Raw genomic sequence first — 22,954 nt, 5'->3', positions numbered from 1 at the left:
CCTTCTTTACTGTGGCATAACACCATCTGCTCATAGTTAGCTTACAGTCCACAAGTATCTCAAGATCACGTACACACACACAGTTACCCAGAAGTGTATTTCCCATCCAGTATGCATGTTTCTCATTTTTACGGCCCGGATGTAGAACTCTGTATTTCTCCTTATTGAATTGCATCTTGTTCTCATTTGCTCACTTTTCCAGAGTGTTCAGATTTCATTGAACTCTATCCCTATCTTTGGGGGTTTGCTACTCCTCCCAATTTGGTGTCATCTGCAAATTTAATGAGAAGTCCCCCTACCCCCTCATCCAGATCATTAATAAAAATGTTGAAAAGTAACAGACCCAGTACTGAGCCCTGTAGCACTCCGTTGCTCACCTCCTTCCACTCCAATAAAATACTACTGACAACCACTCGTTGGGTGCAGTTTTCAAGCCAGTGCCCTATCCACCCAACCATCTGGAGATGCAGTCTACAGTCCTAGCTTCTATTTTCTGAGGCCCTTAAACATAGGTATTTCCCAAATTCAGCAAAAAAAAATTTGTTCTAAACATTAAGCAGCAGGATATTGACTATAGTAGTTTATAAGAAAAGACAGGCGCAAAGAACACAGTTTACATGCCTGAACTAGTGACCTTCAGCATTTCTGCTTTCAGCTTCTCAAAGGTCACATCTGGCCTACTTTGACTCTTTGATGCCAAAACAAATTTCCAGTTTTTAACATGTCAAATCTTGGTTGGGGCAGCAACCTCAGTCTCTTTGGCCTGTCCAAACCAGCTTGAACTCCACCTCAACCATCTGTCCACACACAAGAACCAGCTGGATCCTCTCTTTCATTATACTAGTGAAATTTAATCATATCCCTCACTGGGGGACACAATCAGTGCAAGCCCTCAAACAGCAGCAACAAAGAGCAGACTGGCCCTCCAAGACAACCACACAGTGTTTCACATTCTAACATGCATCGTCTCTGCAGGTCCAGACCAACAATGAGAGAAAATGAGATTCTAATTTTTCAAGGAACTGCATTTTCCAGACAAGCCTGAAATAGAGAGACAGATATTTCCTGACATTCAATCAGATCGACCACGTGGGGTGTTTTTGCCTTACATAACAAAATGCACCCTGGCTCACTTTCCTGAGTTACATATTATCTATAACACCTTTTTTAACCTCAAAAGGCACAAAATACTGCAAATTAAATCAATTCATGAAGGGCAAGCTCAACAATAAGTACTCCCCAGAGAAAGCAGGGGGGTGACCATAGTTGCCTATATACACGGGGGGAGGGGGGGGAGTGAGACAGCACAGCCACGTCCATCGTGCCTTGCTCGTGTGACCTTCCCAGGCACTATCAAACACATAAGCGTGGACCAAATGCAAGGCAATTCTCATGCAATTCTCACGGGAGGAGGTGTGAGGGCGGCCTACGAACGGAGCGATTTCTGGACCCGACTACCTCTGTCGTTCTGCGGCCCCACCAAAGTCCCGTCAAAACGCTGCAGAAGCCGGAGGGACGGAGCCCCCCCACCCTCCCTCCCGGGTCGCCGCGACCCCTCCCCTGCCCTCCGGGAGCAGCACGGCGCTTTACCGAGCTCGAGGGCTGCCTCGGCCGCCCACTCACCGCCTCACTCGGGCAAGGAGGTCCTCGGAAGACGCAGCGCCGGCGGCTGACCCAGGCTGACGCGCTGCAGGTTGAAGCGGAGACTGCGGATCATATGACACAGCGCACAGCTGACAGCAGCGAGACCGAGCTACGGCTCCCGCGACGGCTCAAACCACCTCAGGAGGGAGGCGTAACGCGGACTGCCGGAGAAACTCAGCGGGAGGTTGCGCGTGTTGTGCGGGAGGCCCGCTTTTGTGATTTTAATTTTCCTTGTCCAAACCAAAGTTTGTGCAAATAATTATAGCCTTTTTGGCATTGATTCCTGCCCACCCCCCTCCCAGTGCTTCACTAGAAATAGGAGGAAAAGTCAATAAGAAGATTTGGTTTGTTCGTACATTTTGGGAGAAGATGAGGCCCCAAATTGTCAAAGAAAGATTAACTGTAAAATAGGTATTGTGGAACAATTCACTGGAAAGTTCTGTAGGAAATATTATTAATAAGAATGGGGAGGGGGTGGGAGTTGCAACTTATTTGACTTATACATGTAATAAAATGTAAGAACGATATCCAGAAATAATGTTTTGATTTTAAAAAATTAAAAGTTTCTGTAGGAAAATGACAGTGTCTTCCCTTTCATTTCCTGTAATAAAAAATCCCTGTTTTATGTGTGCTGGAAATTGCAGCTTCTTGCTATATCTCATCAGTTGACCTTTTCAAATACTCCAGCCTAAATAATTTTATTGCATTTCTGCAATAAGTGTTCACTCTTATGCAAGAAACATAATTGAAGTCTTCTGAAAGCAAAGACCATGCAAAAGGTTAGGCTAATACAGAATGCTAACATAATTCACACAATATATATCAAATTTAACCAAACGTGGCAAAGCTCAGATTGAGGTGCATACTTGACCGAATTTAAGATCGGCGCAAAATTTAAGTAATTGCTAATTCATTCTGGATTGTAACAGCTTTATAAAAATGAATAGGAGAAATTTCATAATTTAATGAGGTGAATGAATCAGTATCTGATTAGGGCAAACACACACACCCTTCAAAAATGTGCTACCAATTTTTGGGACTGGAGTGAGAATTTGAAAACTAACATGCCCTACTTTGGAAATAGCATGCTAGTATCTATAGTTTTTAATTCTTCCTGGTTGACTTCATGGAGGTTAGAGGACCCAAAGACTACATATTTCAGGGGCTTCCACACAGGGACAGGGTTTTGCAGTTTCACTGTTGCTGAAATGGACACAGGTAAAGAACTGCAGCAAGTGGACAACTGAGAGCAATTAACAGCCCTAGACAAAGATCCAAATGGCCCCCCCATGTGACCCTGATACAAACCCAATATCATAACGTCAAATCATATGGCTGGCTGTCATCGTGGGGGGGCATTATTATATTTATAATAATAAAAGAACCTGCATGTCCCTCTAACTCTTAATTTGTGGTAGGCATTTTTCATGAGAAAATTAAAATAGGAAACTCAAAATGAGATGAGCATGAAAGTTCCAGAAACAAAATACCTTGGCTCACGTTACCTCGACCCCACCTCATTGCTATTTACAATGGAAGCTAAACTAGTTTCTAAACTGTTCCTCATTTGTTACCACCAAGGCAGATTAGCATTCTGTTTTGCATGTAACATCAGGAAGGGAGCATCCTTCTACTTTGATAGATTTTGGGTAAATATTTCCTATTTCTTCATGAACCAGCAAAAATTTGTGATCACTTTGTGAGTCATTTCGTGCCCATTTCTAGTTGTGGCAGTTTCTCTGAATTCTCAGTGTTTCCAAACAAGCATATCTTTAGCCCCTGCCATTGAGATGGTATGCCTTTTTCCTTGTATGTCTTTGATGTACATATAGTAGATTTCTGAAAGCAAAAGGAATATGCCATGCTTGCAAATGGCTTTCTTGCCTCAGCTACAGCTTCTAACTAGACAACTGACCCTTGACTAAAGGTAGGGACACTTCCAGTTATTTCCCAGGAGAGTTGCTCCTTGGAGCAAAGTCACTTCAGACTTAAACTAGCATTGTGCTACTAGCAATCCATGGACTTCTACCAAGAATTCAAAATTTCATAGTAGAGCTGGCAAAAGTACTTACCCTTCAAATGCCAGTGTCTACAGAAATTCTTCTGAGTTAATATAAACTGGATGGAGGAATGGATTTGCTGATGAAGGCAGACACCTGACACAACTACTACCTGTTCATAGGCAACTTCCATTGTATGCTCTGTGGTCCTGTGACAGCTATAACAGAGGGACACTTTGGTCTCTGTGCTCCTGCTTGTGAGCCTTCCAGGGCATCTGGTTTCCCAGTGTGGCAACAGAACTCTGGACTAGATCTGATCCATGATTCCTCTAAGACTAATTAAAAGATTGTTCAACTCAACTGTGCTGTAAAAGGTAAAGGTATCCCCTGTGCAAGCACCGAGTCATGTCTGACCCTTGGGGTGACGCCCTCTAGCGTTTTCATGGCAGACTCAATACGGGGTGGTTTGCCAGTGCCTTCCCCAGTCATTACCGTTTACCCCCCAGCAAGCTGGGTACTCATTTGACCGACCTCGGAAGGATGGAAGGCTGAGTCAACCTTGAGCCGGCTGCTGGGATTGAACTCCCAGCCTCATGGGCAAAGCTTTCAGACGGCTGCCTTACCACTCTGCGCCACAAGAGGCTCTTAACTGTGCTGTATTGAATACCTTATTTTAAACAATAAGATAACAATTTTCAAATAAACTAACATTTTACTGGATGTCAAATATAAGAAACAAATAAAGTGCTTGACAACAATTTTATATAAGAAAAGGTGCGTTCCTCGTTTCTGGAAATCTCAAGTCTCTGCATGTTTACTTAGAATTGCAGTTTTATAACTGTTTGCTGTATCATTTAAGATTTGAGTGGCTTGAAAAACAGTTCCTGATACTGGATCTCGTACCCTCTCCAGTTTCTGCCCTCCAAATCTCCAACCCATAACTGGCATGAGAGCTATGAGAGAGGAACCCTCAGCTTTTAAAAAATGCAGTTATCAGGCACATAAAGACCCAGTATTTTTACTTATTTCTTTATTTTTAAATTTCTGTTCTGCCCTCCCCCCCCCCCCGAGGGCACAGTTCTAATTGGGACTGCAGGAACGGTACTTTTAAGCCTTGTACCCCATCTCACCTTCCTGCTCTAAAAAAACAGGGAGCTAATATTTGCCTCTGTGGGAAAGTTTATGGTTCCAAATTTCCTCACCAGGGCAAATCCCAGGGGGAATGGCACACCAGTGAAGAGCCTGAAACCTTGCTCCCTATGGTCCAGCTTTCCCATGGCTATGTACTTAGTAAGTGCTTTTTTCGAAAAGGTCAAAGCTTCAGTGGTAGAACTCCCAGCGTGTCATCTGGTTTATCCCTCACACAAGCTGCTTATGATCCTGGGCAACAATAAGTCCATCTAAAGTTAGCTCACCCCAGGGCAGGGGATTCCATGCTTAAGGCCTTCTGAAAAATGTACATGCTTGTTCTGTACCCAACCCAAAATGCTTCTAGACCTCAGAATCTCCAAATCACTCTACTTAATAGTCCACCACACCCAAACTTTGAGATGTCATCCAACAGGCTAAGTATCATGCAGGGATTTTATTGAAGAACAGGAAGGATCACATGGTGAATGACCAAAAACGCTAAGTGCACAAAGCCCATGCACAAAATAATTATGGGAATATGAACAAATGATGTGGTGAAAACTCTTGGCAGGGAAGTTATGCAAGCAACACTGTTGACCTTTGTAAAATGGCATCAGAATGTTGAATAACATATTCCTAAGATCCCCTTTTTGGGAAACAGAAAACAAACAGAAAATTTAATATAATAGGCCTAAAATGTATTAGTTCAGTCTCAAAATCTGATTTGAAAGTGATTGCGCTCAACAAAATGTGAAATCTGTGAAATGTGAAATTCTCTGCAGTAATTGGATTACAGCAAGTGCAGAACAGGGTGAAAGCAAAGGGCAGCAATGTGTCACAAATATAATTATGAAGTATTCCTGACAGTCTGAAGTGACTATATAATTAATGGGATTTAATGAATGAATCGGTAACAACAATTTAGCCTCCAGTTTCACTCTGTATTCTTCTGTTCCCACCTTTATTTCACGAGGCAGAATGGAGGATGAATACGTATAATCTAAATTGTGCTGTTTAATGTAACCTGTTAATCAATGCGAGAAAAAGAAAGAAGCTGTGTTTTTTTAAGCAAAGATCAAGGCTTATTAATAACCCACCTGAAGTCTCTGGGTGGCCATTGCTAATATGGAATTTTCATTTTGGTTGGAAGGATTAGCTAAAGACCATCTGTTCAATCAATTGCCTACTCTAATTGACAAAAGCCAACCACCTAAGATGGCTTCACAGTTCAGTTCATGTGCCCTGCACAACTGTCATCCTGCACCTAATCTTTTCTGTACAAAGCAACATGTAAACACCAATCAGGTACCCGCTGCTAATGTGTACTCCATCTTATTGGAGACAGTTCCAAGGAGTTTGGATATCCTTCCAAGTGCTGTATTATAGCTGCCAAATCAGAATTTTCAACTTAAAAAACAAACAAACCTGGACCAACATATTGAGGCATACAATAGCCAAAAATTGCATGGACTAGAAAAGGAATCGCTGCTCAGTGAAAGGATAATCCTGTTTGCCTTCCCAGCAGTAATCAGTGCAGGAAAGATTTAACAAACTTCACTTGCCTGGATGCAAGCAGTTAATCTTATGCTGCTTTCATTTACTTCAGTATCGGGATTTGGGGCACATTTCCTAAAAAATGGTATTGTTTACCAAAGAGAATTGGGTGTGGAATTGAATTCCAAGACATGCTTTTTTATGACCTGTCAAGGTGGAGGCACTACCTCTTTTCCTTTAGGAAGCCAAGCACCACTGCAGAAGAGGAAAATGAAGGCATCACCAAGAAAATGCAGCCATTTTTCAAGGTAAGGAAAAGTTCAAGATATTGAAATGAGAAGAGGGAGAGTTTAATCACTCAGAAATCTCTGATCAATTGTGTAGAGAGAGGGTACAGACAGAGGACCCCCCCCCCCATTATTTCTGTGGTGCAGGGTAATAACAATGCATACCAAACTGAAGGACTGCTGCAAAATCACACTGTGCTCTCTAAACATTGCTTGGTGCTTTCGAAAAGACTCCTCTGCCTTCTTTAGCTACTTAGGACCATTTCATAGAACACGATTTTATCCCTGTGGGGGAAAATGTTTGAATGGTGTTTGGAAGCCTTCCAGTCAATGATGCTTTTTAATTACTTTGTCTGATCTCAAATTATTTTAAGAATACTCTTAATAAAATGTTTTTCTAGATAAACCTCAGGTAGCACGTGAAATAAGCCAGTGTGACTACAGGACTGAAGGACAAGGACTATGAGCCAGCAAATATCCTGTTTGGAGCTTACTGTTGACACAGACTAATAAATCTTGGACATGTGATCTGTATAAAATACGAATCTGGAATACTGATCTACGTTACAGGGATGCGAAGGGTCACCTGGTGGTGGTTGTAGCTTCCATCTCCCAGTAATTTCTAATAAAAAGAAATATGCATTCAGTGTTTGAAGTGGTTTGTGGTTTGGATTTGAAGGAAGCCCAGGGCCAGTTTATACATGTTGCACATGTAGCATGTGCTACGGGCTCTGTGTTTCCCGGGGCCCCATATGGTGCCTTCCCCCCATGGATCATGGCCGTAGCCTCTCTCCTCCTCCTTTCTCCTCTTTAAGGACACAGAGTGATAACCCTTTCCACTGTGGTGGGCCCCTCTGCCCCCAGTCTGGCTGCTCCCTCTGCAATTGTACTCTGCTAGGGCCCCACAAATCCTCTGGTGTTACAGGCCCTGCAAATTCTGAAACCACTCCTGAGGAAACCATGGTTTACCAAACTGATATGTCTCAGTAAATTATAATTTGCCACTAACCAGGGAGTTGAGAGAATCAGCAGGTGAAAGGAGTATGAATCTATAATAAACTTATAGTGGCCAGATCATGTTCTTCTCATAAGATCTGAACACAATAACAGGTCAAGGAACAGCTCCAGTGATATCTCCTATCCCTTCATGTGTAAAGGTAAAGGTAAAGGTATCCCCTGTGCAAGCACCGAGTCATGTCTGACCCTTGGGGTGACGCCCTCTAGCGTTTTCATGGCAGACTCAATACGGGGTGGTTTGCCAGTGCCTTCCCCAGTCATTACCGTTTACCCCCCAGCAAGCTGGGTACTCATTTTACCGACCTCGGAAGGATGGAAGGCTGAGTCAACCTTGAGCCGGCTGCTGGGATTGAACTCCCAACCTCATGGGCAAAGCTTTCAGGCGGCTGCCTTACCACTCTGCGCCACAAGAGGCCCTTCATGTGTAGGTCAGGCTTAATCTTGCCCTGCTGCTGCATTTTATTGAAGCCGGAGGAATCTGTAAATGAGAAATGGTGTTTGGCCTGGAGAAATGGCTTGATGAAGGAAGAACTGAATATTAATGTTGGGAATCTGGTAGGAGATAGGTTAGGGTGGCAACTCCTGGGTATAGTCTACATGGGGCTTTTTACCCATTGCCAGCTCAAATAAATCCCTGCCATCTACACTGAATTCGATTTCCACTTTGATTTTGGGTGCTTTAAATTTTCCCTCCGCAACATGCATGACTGATCCAGAGTGATCAATCCTTTCCCCCGCAACATCCAGAAGATATAACCCTTGATATTTCAAAAATCGGCATCAGTAAACATGCAGATCTCTGCTTTTTGTGAATTAACTTCCTGCCTCACGCCTCCAATGCTGTAGCAAAGCAGTTTTCCCTGACTGGCCAGGGTATCAGTTCAAAGACTTCCTGGTTCCCGGTTGCAAGGCTTGTCTTAAAGTGACTGCGCTCCAGAAGCCCTAACAGCTCTCAGCAGAGATTTGCCTCTTGGATTTATTCTCCCTCCTCTGCTGTCTCCAATCCTCCCCCCCCCCGCCCCCCGTTCAAGAAAAGAAAGAAAGAGACTTCTGCTGCACTTGGCTCCCCTTCTCGCTCTGAGATTTCCCAATTGAGTGCAGAACATTTTCTGTTTCAATTGGGGGGCGGGGGAGATAGAGGAAGACCTGAGTTCAAATCTATCTGAATTCAGCAGAATCCACAACAGAAAAAACAAAGTAAGTGCAGAATCAGCCCTGGTTGGAAAATTCTGGAAATGTTGGTTAGTGCTTTCGGTGGGGGAGGGACATCAGTGGGTCGCCCATGGAGGTCATCCTCCAATGCAGAAATTTTCTCCAGAGAACTGATTTCTATAGTCTGGAAAACAGTTATGATTCCAGGAGATCCCCAGGCTTGACCTGGAGACTGGTAACCATAACCCTGGTAAGTGCTGGCCAGTAAGACTGTTATTATGACCAATCTCCAGGTGATCAGTTCACCTGAAGAAAATGGCCTCTTTAGAAGGTGGACTGTATGGCATTATACCCCAGTGAAGACCCTCGCCTCCCCAAACCCCATCCTCTTCAGACTCCATTCCCAAAATCTCCAGGCATCTGCCAACCCATAACTAGCAAACAGACATGTGAGGTATGCTGAAGAAAGTTGTGGTAGCTGCTCCATTTCTTGGGTAGTGATGATGATAAGTAATTTTGGTCCTATTGTTGAAACACCACTGCACTGTGCCCCTACATATGTACACATGTATGCATTTGTTTCATTGTGTCTGCTCTGTGTGCAACTTTCTCCATTTGTAAGAAGGAGATGACATGTCATATACTTGTGTGTGTGCACACAGGAGTTGTTGACATTGTTTGGCTGAGCACGAGAACATCAGACAGTGGAGACTGTGTGTCACACTAGAAGCCCCATTTCTCTCTGTGCTTTCAATGAATGTCTGAAGAGAGTTATGCTTCTGGTCTTCATATGAAGAGAAGAACTGGTTTTATGTACCCTACTTTTTCCTACCCAAAGGAGTCTCAAAGCAACTTACAATTGCCTTCCCTCCCTCTCCCCATACCAGTCATCCTGTGTGGTAGGTGAGGCTGAGAGCCCTGAGAGAACTGTAACTGGCCCAGCTGGCTGCATATGAAGGAGGAGTGGGGAATCAAACTCAGTTCTTCAGATTAAAGGCTGCCACTCTTAACCACTACTCCAACCTAGCTCTCAAAACATATGGTCCCAGTAAGCTGCTCATCCTGCAGTGGTCAGGGATCTAGTTACTGGGATGGCTTCAGCCATGTGTTAAACCATGATCACTGACCTCCAGTCCAGAGCAGTTCCTGAGAATTTTGACATGTTTCCAGTCCTGTCTGGAGAACAGCTTAGAAATCGAAAAGTGCTATCCACTGGACTAATCACAGCAGGCCTGGCAACTGCTGAAAGGCAGAGCTCATTGCCTCCCTCTATTTCTGAAAGCTCTCCACTCCCTCTGCACAAATTGCTCCGAAAGGAATCCCATCTTCCCGCTCCCTCTGCGAGTATGTTTTTTTAAGGTTATACCTAAAGTTAAAATAAGTTAATCATAACAATCCATATTTTGTGTTGATCCATTTGCTGAATTTTGTTAACATTGTAAAAAAGGAGGTGACCAAGCACAGCGTTTCTGCATTATGCTGGTGTTCCGGCATGCTTTATTTATTTTGTGAACTTTTGCTGTCCCTGCTGCACCCTATTTACTCATATTTGTTTTGGGGCATTGCAAGCCAGGATCCTGCATCGATTGTTGCCTTTCTGCTTGATGGTTAAGAAGACTCCTGAGAGTTTGTTCTGAATGTGGTTGCCTGAATCTGCTTTTGCTCCTACTTTTCTTTTACTTAATCTTCCTGGAGTGATATGTTTGTTTTCTGATTTGGCCTGACTCTGAGTTGGTTGGTTTCTGGGCTAATCCTCTCTGTCGCTGAACCCTTGACCGGTTTCCTATGGGATAGTAATCCTTCCTGTTAATACCCAATCTATAGTTATACCAGAGCTGGACCTAGAGGTTTAAATTTACATATTTCTGGTCCTTCCAATAGGTAGAAATTATATTTGGGGCCAAAGATCTTCTTAATTCTTCAGAGGTATTTAAAGAAAAAACATTTAAAATATTCATCATGACACTCGGATTAGACCTGTGAGCTGTTCACTTCGATCTTTTGTTTTGTTTTGTTTGCAAATGCTGGAAGGGTTGAAATAGATCTGTTAAAATGGTTCTGACTGTATTGTTTGATCTCATTCATCTTAAGAAGAGCTTATTGTCACAAGGGAGAGTCCACAGAGGTGAATTTTGAAAAGTTGGCAGGCAGACAAGCTGCTAATACTTGCTTTGCATTTGTTTTCTATTTATCATAAGTCAGGGCATAGTTCTGGGGATTCAGCTGGACTGGCAAATTACCCCTGCTTTTAAGGGGCAAACTAAATGTGACTTTGGAACTTAAGTATATACTTCAGCCCTAAGAAGCAAATTTAGATTAAGGTTACACCAATAAAAGTCTGGAGACCATGCCAGCATGGCCAGGACTTAAGTTTGGTTTCTTTGTGGCCCAGTTCACAAGGCACCAGGACCACTGCTGGAAGCTGGGCATCCCCCCCCCCCCAGCTGATTCAATGTGGTTACAGGAGAAAAATAAAATAAAGAGCCATTGCCCAGTATTCACTAGTTCCTGAAAACTCTACTTCCAGATTTTACTTCCAGATTTCCCCTCTCTCATCTCCTGGTGGTTGCCAGACATCCATACTAGAAGAACCGCAAAGCCACATAACTTGTCTGCCTTTCTAAAAGTTTGTGTTGGTCTCTTGTGCTCTAGATAGCAATAAACACAAACCATTTTATCAGTGAGGCAATGAAGATAAGGCTAGTTCAATGGTGTTTGCCTGAAGTTAAAGTGTGCCCCCGCCCCCAAAGTAACAGGAACATTTCACATATTGAATCAAGGGAACATAACTGACATACAAGGCAAAATAGCTCATTTATGAAATGGTTAAAAAATACTAGAGGGAAAGGTGTACAGTACTCTACAGATTCCCTGCTGGAATCTTATCCATAAAGTTATTTACTGAGGTTCTTTACTCCATAGTCAGAATGTAATCCTACATGGCAATTACTGAAAGACTACAGACTGGAACTGAACTTGCACCTTTCTTTCTTTCTTCCTAAGGCTCCATGTGGAATATAAAACCTTCAGTCTTCTATGTCATGAAGCTGCTGGGATGAGCAAAACTATTGTTTTTGAACTACGGCAGTCCATAACCTACCTCTCTACTCAGCAAAGACTACGGCTCTTTTTCAGCCTAAGAAACTTCCTTCTGGCAGGACTGCCCCTTCCATCAGAGGCAGGCTCCTTAGGCAGGAAGAAGGTTGGCAGGCCAAGCCACATAACTCCTGGGGTAATGGAAGTTGGGCCCAGAGGAATGGTAGCCCTAGCAACCAAAGCAGTTTCCCAGGAAGCCTAAATGGAGTGGGGATTCCAATGTGACACATGAAAAGAAGCCTTCTCCTTCTCAGTCACATTGACTTACACAGTGTAATGCACCTGGAGCGTCAGTGAGAAAGAGAGACTATAAATAAAGTCAATTTTTTTTAAAGAAAGGAAATGGGCAGAAAGCAGTAGGTATGCACAGGGCTTGGCTCAGCTTTTCTTGGCATCTGGGGTAATCATTTTTGAAAAATCAAGGAAGTTCCTCTTGGAAATTTCGTTAAACCAGAGTGAGAGATAATCCATTAGCTTTCTTTTTAGAGAACAGATATGAGTAAAAAACATTCTGATATTAATAGTATTTTCCACTGGGTCATCTCTGCCCAGGCTGATCTCCTGTGACCGCCCAGTGACTCAGAGTGGATCTTAGGTATGTCTGTTGACTGTTTTTCTTGGCTTTTCCAAAACTCTGAAATCTCATTTGATACCCCCATAAAGAAGTAAATTAAAAAAATAACAAAAAACAAAAACCAGGTAACATGTTAGATCCACGATCCAAATCAGACAGAGTAGAAAAGTGGTTAGGGTGTTGACCTATGACTAGGGAGACCCAGGTTCAAATTCCCATTCCAGGACAAATTTCACAAGACAGTGAAGATTCTGTCTATCTGTGGAACCCAAGTGTATTATGCATGGCAGGAAACCTTGCAAAAAGTCTGCCCCAAAAGACATCTTTGTTTTTATTTCTGCACATGGCACCATTTTCGTTGTGGAAAACCCACTGTAGTATTTTTGATTCTGCATGGTCCTCCCTGCTCATAGCAGTAACTGTGTCTTTTCATAGCAGTATTTTAAACTAGCTTTACAATGACTTTTCTTTTATGGTGGTGTCAAGGACACCCTTTTTCATGCTTGAGGGGCTTTACGCACCGGGATCTTTGTAGCAAATTGGTCACTGAATGAAAAATCGCCATTCAAAATAGTGGAATTCGTCGTTATGCATACCTGCCTTTGTAGTGGAATCAAGTTGCGTTTTGTAGCGTTTCCCACAGGCTTCCGGTCTCGGCAGAAATCGCTAGAAAGGAAGCGCTATTGCCGAGCTCGTCCCGCCCCTGGCCGTCAAGCAGCCAATGGGCAGCTGTTAGCATGCTCCCAAACAGCCCCTTTCCCTTTAAGAAAGGTTTTTTTTTAAAAAAAAAACATACCCATTGCAACGAATCTGTGTTAATTCGTTGCAACGGAGAGACCCATCCAGCTGCCTGGTGTGTTTGAGCTGTCGTTTGATCGTTGCCACGCTCCCTCCGAGTGAAAAAAAAAATCCCCCCCCCTCTCACGGGCCCGATTTTCGGCTGAATGAATGTGTAAAAAATTAAGTGACTGCTTAGTAGTGTGCTTAGTGACTGAAGTGTGCTTAGTGACTGAAGGGGAGGGACTGAAGCCGGGGAAGCCTCTAAACTGAAAGAGGCTCGCTGGTGCGTTTATCCCCGCTCGCTCGGAGAAAAAAAAATGGCGATCGCTTCGCCGGAAGATCAGAGAAGAGAGCCAGGGGGAGGGACTTTGTAGAAACCGCAACAATGTTAACGCACAGGTCTTTTTTGCTAGTGTTGCAGATTGGTTGCAGGACTGTATCGCTTTCCGGAGGGTGAATCCACTTTTGGGGATTTCCCTGAAAGCGCTACAAGGAAGCGCTTTTTGCAGATTGGTTTCAGGTGTGTGGCAGATTGTCGACGACGTTGTGCAAAACAGCAAATCAGTAGCGTTTTCAATTGGCAACAATTGTGCTATTTTGAAGGCGTGCAAAAAGCCCCTAAATGTTAGCTTGTTTTTGGTCTCCCCTGTGCCCTGTGACAGCTCCTTTTCTGCTTGCAGTTCCTCATCCACCAAAGGGAGCTCAAGGCACCTGCTGCTGATTCTCTGTCGAAGGATGCAAACTGCCTTCGCTAACCATAGCCTTCCAATGAGCATCTAGCACAATGGAGGAAATCCCCCTCCCACTTGGAGAGTTACCATGGTTACATGTTTCAAATGCACAATTTCTGCAAAAAAAAAAAAAACCCAATGCAGTATCAGAGTACATGCATAAACGGGAACATTTTCAAAACATTTTTAAAGGAAGATTTTAAAGGGTTGGAAAACCAGTACATGCATAATAGGCCCCAGTGCCCTTCCCTGTTGAATTGCTGGCATACATGATCCTAACTGGGAATAGCACCATGGCATGGGGCAGACAGAAATGTTGGGATATACAAGATCTGCAATGTGCATGACTGAGCATAACATATAGAGTGTCCTGGGACATCTGAGAAGATGTGCTTTTAGCATAGTTAAAATAGGAACTTCCTGATTATTGCTAAATACTCTCTTCCTGTGCCCTGATTGTCTCAACAGGAAATTCCTGCTCCATTGAGCACAATTCCTTCCTGCTTGCCTCCAGAACAGCAGTTGAACAGACAGAATGACTGCAGGCAAAAGTTAGAATAGAAAGTTGGGTCTCTCTCTCTCTCTCTACCCTTTATATACAAAGTTGTTTCCCTTCTGAATAAAACCTATTTTATTCTTTAAACAGCCTGGTGCTTTGCACTGTTTGCATACTCAAACTCTCCCAAAAAGAAGAAGGGTTAAGCCTTCCCCCCTTACTGTGTCTTCAGCCTGATGTAATCCTGTGAGACTGCAATTTACTCTGTTAAACAAATTTACTGGTTCTGATACCTTCCTCACTAAATTATCTTGGACCAGTCTCTCTGTTTCAGCTTCACTTACCTGACAGGGGTGTTGTGGGGATGCAGGAGAGAACAATTTAGGCTGCCCAAATTTCCTTAGAAGAAGGGTGAGAGACAAATATATCATATAGGTGGTGTCTGTATTTTCCCTCCAGGTGATAAAATAGGTAGAAATGACACACACACTTGCCAACAACACTGAAGTCCCAATTGACCAGGTGTTGTTATTTACTATCACAAGAAGCTCTAATTGTCCATTTCTACTGCTGAAGCCTCTTCTAAAGGCTAAGGATATTTTTCTCCAGGCCTGCTGGCAGCCCTACTGTGACTAGTCTGAAGGGACCCACACAGCTGCCCTTGGTTGAGGGGAGGGGGCAGGTTTGTTTTAAACTCAATATAAACATCAGAGAAGATTTATTTATTTACAGATTGGTTTCAAAGCACAGATCAGTAGCTCCAGGTTGACAAAGAAGAAACCTGGCTGGGGTACATAAATTCAAGCTAGTTATGGCTTCTGAGAATGTTCTGAATTTCCTTTAATTATTTTAGACACAAACAGGCTTTTTCTGACTAGCCACTCGGTTGGATCCTCATACCCACATAGGATTCCACCCACATCACTCTGCCCTTTCCCAAGAGTCAGTCTAAATGGGACAAGGTCTGGTCATTACTAGAGACAGGCCTAACAATTAGATACTCTGCTCTCTGTCAAGAATAAAGCCATTCCACCCTGCCACCCGACCAGGCAGAGTGACCCTTCAAACTGTCTGCTCTTTTGCTGAGTCAGACCTGAGGCAGATCTTAACACCCTCCTGACACAATTCTTTCCTATTGAAGGAGTGACAGCCCGCTGAGAGTCTCGCCACTGTAAATAGTTTTGCTGCAAGAGTAGTTCAGTCCTCTTGTATCCTAGAGCAGTGGTCCCCAACCTTTTTATTACCGGGGACCACTCAACGCTTGACAAGTTTACTGAAGCCCAGTGGGGGGGGGGGGTAGTTTACTCCTCTACTCTCAGCCACTGACCTAAGGCTCTCTGATCGCTATGGTAATGTTTAAACATCCCTTCAAAATAAGATACAGACACACCAAAACAATGAACATAAGGAACTTTTTATTTTCATGGAAATTTTAACTCATGACAATGACAAATCAATGGGAACCCTGAGCTTGTTTCTCTGCAACGAGATAGTCCCATCTGGGAGTGATGGGAGACAATGACACCCGAAGTGTGTTGTAAAGGGCTGGGGGGGATGAAGTAAAGGGCCGGGGGGGGGGAGAAGGCGTCCTTCGGGGCCCACTTCCAATTAGTGGACTGCAATTCCCATGAGCCCCTGCCAGCAAACTGTAGTCCATGAACATCTGGAGGACCACAGGTTGACTACCCCTGTCCTAGAGGGAGCTGTGCTGCATTCTCTGGAGCTGAAGGGTTATTGAATGTTTTCCCTGGCAGTTTAGCCTGTCTCTTGTGGTTTCTCTCTCTCTGCCGTGTTAGTGTTAGTATATGTGTGTTAGTACTTGTGCTCTAAAGCAGGGGTAGTCAACCTGTGGTCCTCCAGATGTTCATGGACTACAATTCCCATGAGCCCCTGCCGGCAAATGCATGGACATCTGGAGGACCACAGGTTGACTACCCCTGCTCTAAAGGTCTCTCGGTTGTATTAATGCCTGCAATCAGTTATTGTCTTTTTGCAAAATCCTATTGCAGTAAATTAATTAAAAGCAAACTCTAAACTCTAAAGGCAATTGAATGCTGGAGCACCACTATCATAGGCTCAGCTGAGTGGCTGTTTTACCCCTCAGGGGCAGGGCAGCCTCCTGTCCATCACACATCCTGGATCAGGTCCACTTTAGTTCCCAGCTTAGGGCTAGCTCTGCCTGTGAAACTTTGCTCTAGCCATCCATTTAAGCAAGAGTTGTTGTGACAGCTTAGAGGGCACTTTGTGCTTATTGGTCTTCAAGCATTTTGAACACATCCTAAAAGAAACCATTAATGAGGCCTTCCATTTCTCTTTTATGTTAAGGCTGCCTTCCTGTCAGCTCGCTGCATTAAAGGCTACATCTAATGATTACATGGGCCCAATTAGCAAGCTGTACTTCCTGAGTCTATCTCTTTGACCCGGAGTGGGAGGCAAAAAGAAATCTGTCTTGGTTGATTTCAAAGCCCCTGCAGGAATTTGGAATGGATGAGCTTGGCAGGATCCCTGGCAGGAAGATCAATTTGAGAGTTAGTCTTGTGCCCGCATGCAAACAGTGTTCCTCGAGACGGAACTGCTAACCTGCTTGCTGGGCTATTAGATTCTACATAAGAGTTTCTGTTCTTACAGGCTGCCCCACAGTCCTTGTGCATGGAGTCCTCTACTGAGTAAAACCTTGTCAAACAGGAGCTCCCAACTGTACAGTCACCAGTCCTGCTGTCAAAGGTCCCTCTGCTGCTGTGCTTGGGCAAAAATGTTACAGCGCTGTAGATCCCATATTCCCCAAAGATCACTATTATCCTTGCATTCTGTCAGCCGTTGGTTCACTGTCTCCTGCTTCCAACCCTCTCTAAGATCCATTATGCATGGGACGGAATGCCCACACTGGCGGTGGCAGGGCATTGGGGAAAATCCCCGATTATACACCCACCCACCACCAGCGCAGGCATGGCCCGGCCCAGAGACACAGAAGGCCTGCGTTATCCCAATGCAGGATCTTCCACAGTCCCCGGGATATTGCGGGCTCTGGCAGGGGCTGGGGCAGGCCAGCACTGTGCATAATTGACAGCACCGGGCCTTTCGGCCCGCCCGGCCCCAACCTACAGTGTTTCTGTAGGGACACCGCACACCCCTGCGATCTCCATGGAGCCGCGGAGCCGGCAGGGGCATCCCCCTGCCCCTGCTGTAGCATATGGTGGGGGCCCGGCCTCTCCCCACTCTCCTCCGTCTGCTGCCACTTACACTCCCCGGAAGCGTCCCAGGCTTCCTGGCCCTGTTGCACAGTGCATGTCCGCACGCTATGCTGGGGTATCCCCATACTCCAGGGAGCACTGCCCCCATTCATATACAGGGAATAACACAGCGGCCACCCGGCAAAGTGGCCGCCGTGCATAATGGGTCTAAGAGAGGCAAAGACACCTCTCTCCATTAAGGAGGGAAATTTTCCTTGTTTAGTTTTCCTTATATATTTAGACTAGTAATCAAGCCCGCTGTACTCACAATACAGCGGGTGCTAAATACGTATTTCACAGCGGCCTGAAGCGTCGGAGGCACTTTGCGCCTCTTGCCGCGTCAGGCCGCCGGCAAGAGAGCAATTGCGAGCCGCGCTGTGTGTGGCTCGCAATTGCTCCCTTGGCGGCAGGGCGGCAATCAGCGTCACCAATCGGCAGGCGCTTCGCACCTGCAGATTGGCCCCGCCGATGGTCTGTCCGGAGGAAGGGGCCAATCGGCACCCTTCGTCATCCCGGACAGAGCCTGCCCTAACTCCTCCCCCTAAGCCCTTACAGCTTTATTTAGTCCGTGGCGCCCGCGGAGCCACGGGTGGGGTTTAAGATGATGTATATGTTGCCCCATTGGACTAAAACAAATCAACAAAAATGGCTCAGACAATAAAAACCAACCACAAAAATAAAAACTAGTCCACAAGGACAAAGCAAACTAATAAAAACATGCCAAGGCATCAAGGTGGTACACAAAACAAACAAAGGAATCTAAAATGATATCGATTGACTAATACTTAGACTAGGAACAAACTATAAACCAAGTTTTAAAAAATGGAAACCTGCAGTAGTTAAAACTACACTAAAGGACAATATTTCTATATGATGTCTAAAGGAAAATAAGGTAGGGCTTCAGATACAAAATAATGGGGGAAGTGATTACAAAGGCAAGGTGCCAAGACTGGAAAGGCACGGTTTCTGGACATCACCTGCCTCACTTCTGAAGGTAGAGGCACAGAGAGCAGGCCTTGAGAACAGGATTTCAACCAATGGACTAGACCTAGAGACTGTCTTTGAATGCCTTGGCCCCAAGCCACTGAGGGTCTTCAAGCCAAGAACCTGCACTTGGCATTGGGCGAGATGGACAGCCAGTATAGACAGATGGACAGCCACTCCCCCACAGGAGTGACTCGGTTCCTATATGCAGCCCTGCCTATAATTTGGGTGCCACACTCAGCACCAACTGATGTTTCTGCACATTTTTCAAAGGCAGCCTCACATACAGCATGTTACTGTAAGCCACATATTTACCAGTTTTCCAAACCATCACTGAAAATGATTGAGGGGATGCAGATGGATGCACAGGGCAGTCCTAAGCAGAGAGGGATCTTGCAATCAATTTAGAATTGTGTTGCTCTGTTTAGGATTACACTGATAATTTGCTAATAGATAAGCAGCCCTGTTTCCACATGGCCCCAAACTGTAACTGAAATTGCTTTAGAGAGATTGAAATGGAATTTAAAATAAAACTTCTTTTTTAGAAGAAGAGGAGTTGGTTCTTATATGCTGCTTTTCTCTACCCAAAGGAGTCTCAAAGTGGCTTACATTCGCCTTCCCTTTCCTCTCCCCACAACAGACATCCTGTGATGTGGGTGAGGCTGAGAGAGCCCTGATATCACTGCTTGGTCAGAACAACTTTATCAGTGCTGTGATGAGACCAAGGCCACTCAATTGTTTGCATGTGGAGGAGAGAGGAATCAAATCTGGCTCAGCAGATTAGAAGTAGGTGGTCCTAACCACTACACCAAGCTGGCTACACCAAGGCTGAACCTGCACTTACATTATTTATTCCATTGTGGATCCTGCTGAATCCAGATCAATTTGAACTCAGGTCTTCCTCTATCCCCTCCCACTCCCCATTGAAACAGAAAAATCTTCTGCATGTGATTAGGAAGCTCAGAAGGGGAAGGGGGAGCTAAGCGCAGCAGCAGCCTCGTTATTTCTTTACTTGAAGGGGGGGAGAGGATTGGAGACAGCAGAGGAGGGAGAAAAAAACCAAGAGGGAAATCTCTACTGAGAGAAGTTAGGGCTTCTGGAGCTTCTGCCAAGAGAAGTTAGGGCTTCCCCTTTAAGGCAAGCTTGCAGCCTGGGAACGAGAAAGCCTTTGAACTGAAGCCAATCAGGGCTTCTCTATCATGGAGGCTCAGCAGCAAGTTCAGAACAGGCAGAAATCTGCATGCTTTCTCATGTCGATTTTTCAAATATTGAGGGTTATATCCACTCTAGGATATTGTGGGGGAAAGGTAGGGTCACTCTGGATCAATCATGTTTGTTGCAGAGAGAAAATTTAAACCGGACAAAATCAAAATGGAAATCACATTCAGTGGAGACAGCAGGGAATTAATCAACCTGGGATTGGAATAAAAGCTCCATGCAAATTCAGCCCAAGCCTGGGCTTTTTCAGTGGTTTACAATAAAACTCAGGACGTTATTTTCCAACAGATTCTTAAGGAAACTACTTCCACACATACAAGGACCAATGTTGTTTTAAAGATCTACCCCGGCAATGTCGTTGTGCTGAGCTTTTAAAGATCAGTTTTGCAGGGGGGCAATGGAAGCTTTGGGTTATGCAGCACCCATCTACATAGTCATGACATCTCTGTGTCAAAGCTTTCTTCAGATTCCTGCCTTGAAGAAGAGCTGAAGAGGCCATGGAGCATGCTGAAGAACGTTGATTCTAGTCAATTGAGATCAGTTAGATTCGGTTCTCAAGTAAATGTGTTAAGGATAAAGGTATAGGTAAAAGTATCCCCTGTGCAAGCACAGAGTCATGTCTGACCCTTGGGGTGATGCTCTCCAGCGTTTTCATGGCAGACTCAATACGGGGTGGTTTGCCAGTGCCTTCCTCAGTCATTACTGTTTAGGATACAAGCATTCAAAATGAGTGTCTTCGTATGAGGCTCCAAGAAGCCCTTACTAGAAAGAGATTCTACTCTGTGGATCTGAAACCCACACTGACCAGGATGTTCATTTCCATGACAGGTAATGCTCTTCTGCTTTCTTTTCTGCATTAAGAATGCTCAGATATCCACATAAGTAATGAAAGAGAGACTCAAAGGCAAATTTAGTCTCACACAAGAATGCTGCCTGCTTGTTATGAAGAGTATCACAATTTTATCTTAAGCCTGCAATGACACCTGCTGGCAGGTTCTATTTAGTACAATAAATTCCAACACCCTCATATTCTAGCTTTCCTCTGTTCAATGTGCCTTGAGCCAAAACATACTTGCAACGCAATTGGCCGGACACACTTCTCCATGTAACTTGTTCCTGTCCAGACCATGCCTGGACTCTTAATACATCTTGATCTTGACCTGTTCTAACAGCAGAATCCAAGACTTGAAGGGTGACATCAATTTTAGTGTGGGTGTACACAAAAGGTTATAACTTGAATAAAATGTTGTGTTTTAATTTTGTGATGTTTTTAACAACCGCCCTGAGCCTGCTTTAATGGGAACAGGCAGAATATAAATTAAAATATAAACAAAAAATAAAAAATAAAGAAAACTGTGTTCATCTTAAAGGTGCCACTGGACAGGAATCGAACATGGCAACCCTTTACCACTTAGAAAAGCTTCCCTGATTGGTTTTGCACAGGTGCAATGGTAGTATTTTGTAGACTATTGTAGACTATTGTTCATAGTCCTTATTACAGTACTAGACCAGTAGTCAAATTACAATGCACATAAAAGTATTCATTGGTAATTAAAATAGTATAGAATTTAAAATATTCCAGCGGTAAGAATCAACAAAATTACATTTTTAAATTCACATGCATTATCTCTAGCAACTATCTTTACTTAAGTTGCCCCAAATTCACCCAGCTCTTCCTTGTTTTGATAGCCCTCCAAGCAAATTTGGCAACAACAGAAGTTATTTCAGTGTCTTTATCTGACAACATGTTTTTAATTGCCACCGAATTGGACCTATTCTGTGGGGACAATAAAATAAGCTCTCCTGATTTTATTGTATAATTTACATTGGAGTAATATGTGTTCTGATGTCTCAGTGCTCCCATTTGGCAGATGCAGATGCATAAACGATTATAGATAGGTATTTTTTTGAATAAGCCTTTCCTAAAAGTGGATGGAAGCATATTATATTGTAGAAGCATAAATGATTTCCTGTCATCTGGGATACTTAGATTAGATAGATAAGGTAATGGCCTCAAATTATTAAGGGGAGACGTTGGGGAAAGTGGATTTTTTACTTGACTGAAGTCTTGTTGGTGGTAGATATCCAAGATTCTTTGTTTTATGGTCTCCTTTGCTTGGTTGAAACCAAGAGATAGTATTAACTGTTTTGATAAACCATATGAGCAAAGTTTTTTTCTCAAGAGCGGATATCCATGGCTTAACCAATGAATCAGATATCATTAGATGAGGCAAATCCTTTGTTGAAAAAAGCAATTTTAACCAGTACATGGACATACATATCCACATTCTGGTCTGGACAGTATACATTCCAGTTTCCACCTCAATTGCAGCATTGAAAATGCTGGTTGGTATCTCGAGTAAGGATCTCAAAAATTTAGCCTGTGTTTTTTTAGGCTGGAGAATTGGTGCTTATACACAATGGAGCCGCATACATCATCTGTGCAAGAGGTTTTGCCTAAAACAGCTTAAGGGCTGCTGGAATGTTATGCCTACCTTTGTGCCAAAAGAATTACTGAATGACACCTGAACTTCTCTGGGCATTCAGGGAAATATATGATATATGGGAGTTTATATGGCCATTTGATTGGAATAGTGTTCCCAGATATTTATAATATCGGACCCATTCTATGGGTGATTGATTGAATCTCCATATATATGTTTTAGGATTCTTAGCAAAGACCTTAATCTTTGTTTTGAATGGTTAACCTCTAGCTGGTTCATTCGGCAACAAGTACCCAGCAAAACCAAGGCCCTCATCAATCCATTTGGCATTCTTGATAACAGGACAGCATCATCTGCGTGCAGCAGTAAGGAGATATGTTTGTTAGCTAATATGGGAGGATGTCAGCCACTATTCCAAAAATGTTCAACCATGTCATTTATAAAGATGTTAAACAATGTTTTGATCTCGGAAAGTTGAACAGTAGGCCATAGGGGAAGATTGCCCAGACTTTCTGAGTTTCCTTGGCATGCTTCAGAGATGTCCAGTGCTGCATAAAGTTCTCGATAATGTTTTCCCCCTTCTGTGCTTATGTCACTGCATCAACGGGTACTACACCTGAAGGCATTCTGAATGCCATTTGCATGCATCATCAGCATAGGTTTTCAGTGGATTTAG

The 22,954-nt window shown here is 43.8% G+C and overlaps 2 protein-coding genes across 3 annotated transcripts in view; one reads left to right on the top strand and one right to left on the bottom strand.

The window, feature by feature from the left end:
- Window positions 1-1,790, bottom strand: part of ATP6V1H (ATPase H+ transporting V1 subunit H) — a 45,572-nt gene extending 43,782 nt beyond the window's left edge. The window contains exon 1 of one of the 2 annotated variants that reach the window (XM_077352419.1): window positions 1,624-1,790. The gene's annotated coding sequence lies outside the window, so the exon portion shown is untranslated. Of the gene's footprint in view, window positions 1-1,590 lie in introns of both variants that reach the window. The other variant, XM_077352418.1, reaches the window with a different exon arrangement.
- Window positions 1,791-6,393: 4,603 nt separating this feature from the next.
- RGS20 (regulator of G protein signaling 20) overlaps window positions 6,394-22,954 on the top strand; it is a 42,258-nt gene continuing 25,697 nt past the window's right edge. Inside the window, exon 1 of the mRNA XM_077352410.1 lies at window positions 6,394-6,577. Within this exon, the coding sequence (XP_077208525.1) occupies window positions 6,461-6,577 (117 nt within the window). The 5' untranslated portion in view covers window positions 6,394-6,460. The remainder of the gene's footprint in view (window positions 6,578-22,954) is intronic.

Source organism: Paroedura picta, chromosome 9, assembly GCF_049243985.1.
Source record: "Paroedura picta isolate Pp20150507F chromosome 9, Ppicta_v3.0, whole genome shotgun sequence".
NCBI classification, from domain to species: domain Eukaryota; kingdom Metazoa; phylum Chordata; class Lepidosauria; order Squamata; family Gekkonidae; genus Paroedura; species Paroedura picta.
This window is presented reverse-complemented; position numbering and strand designations above follow the sequence as displayed.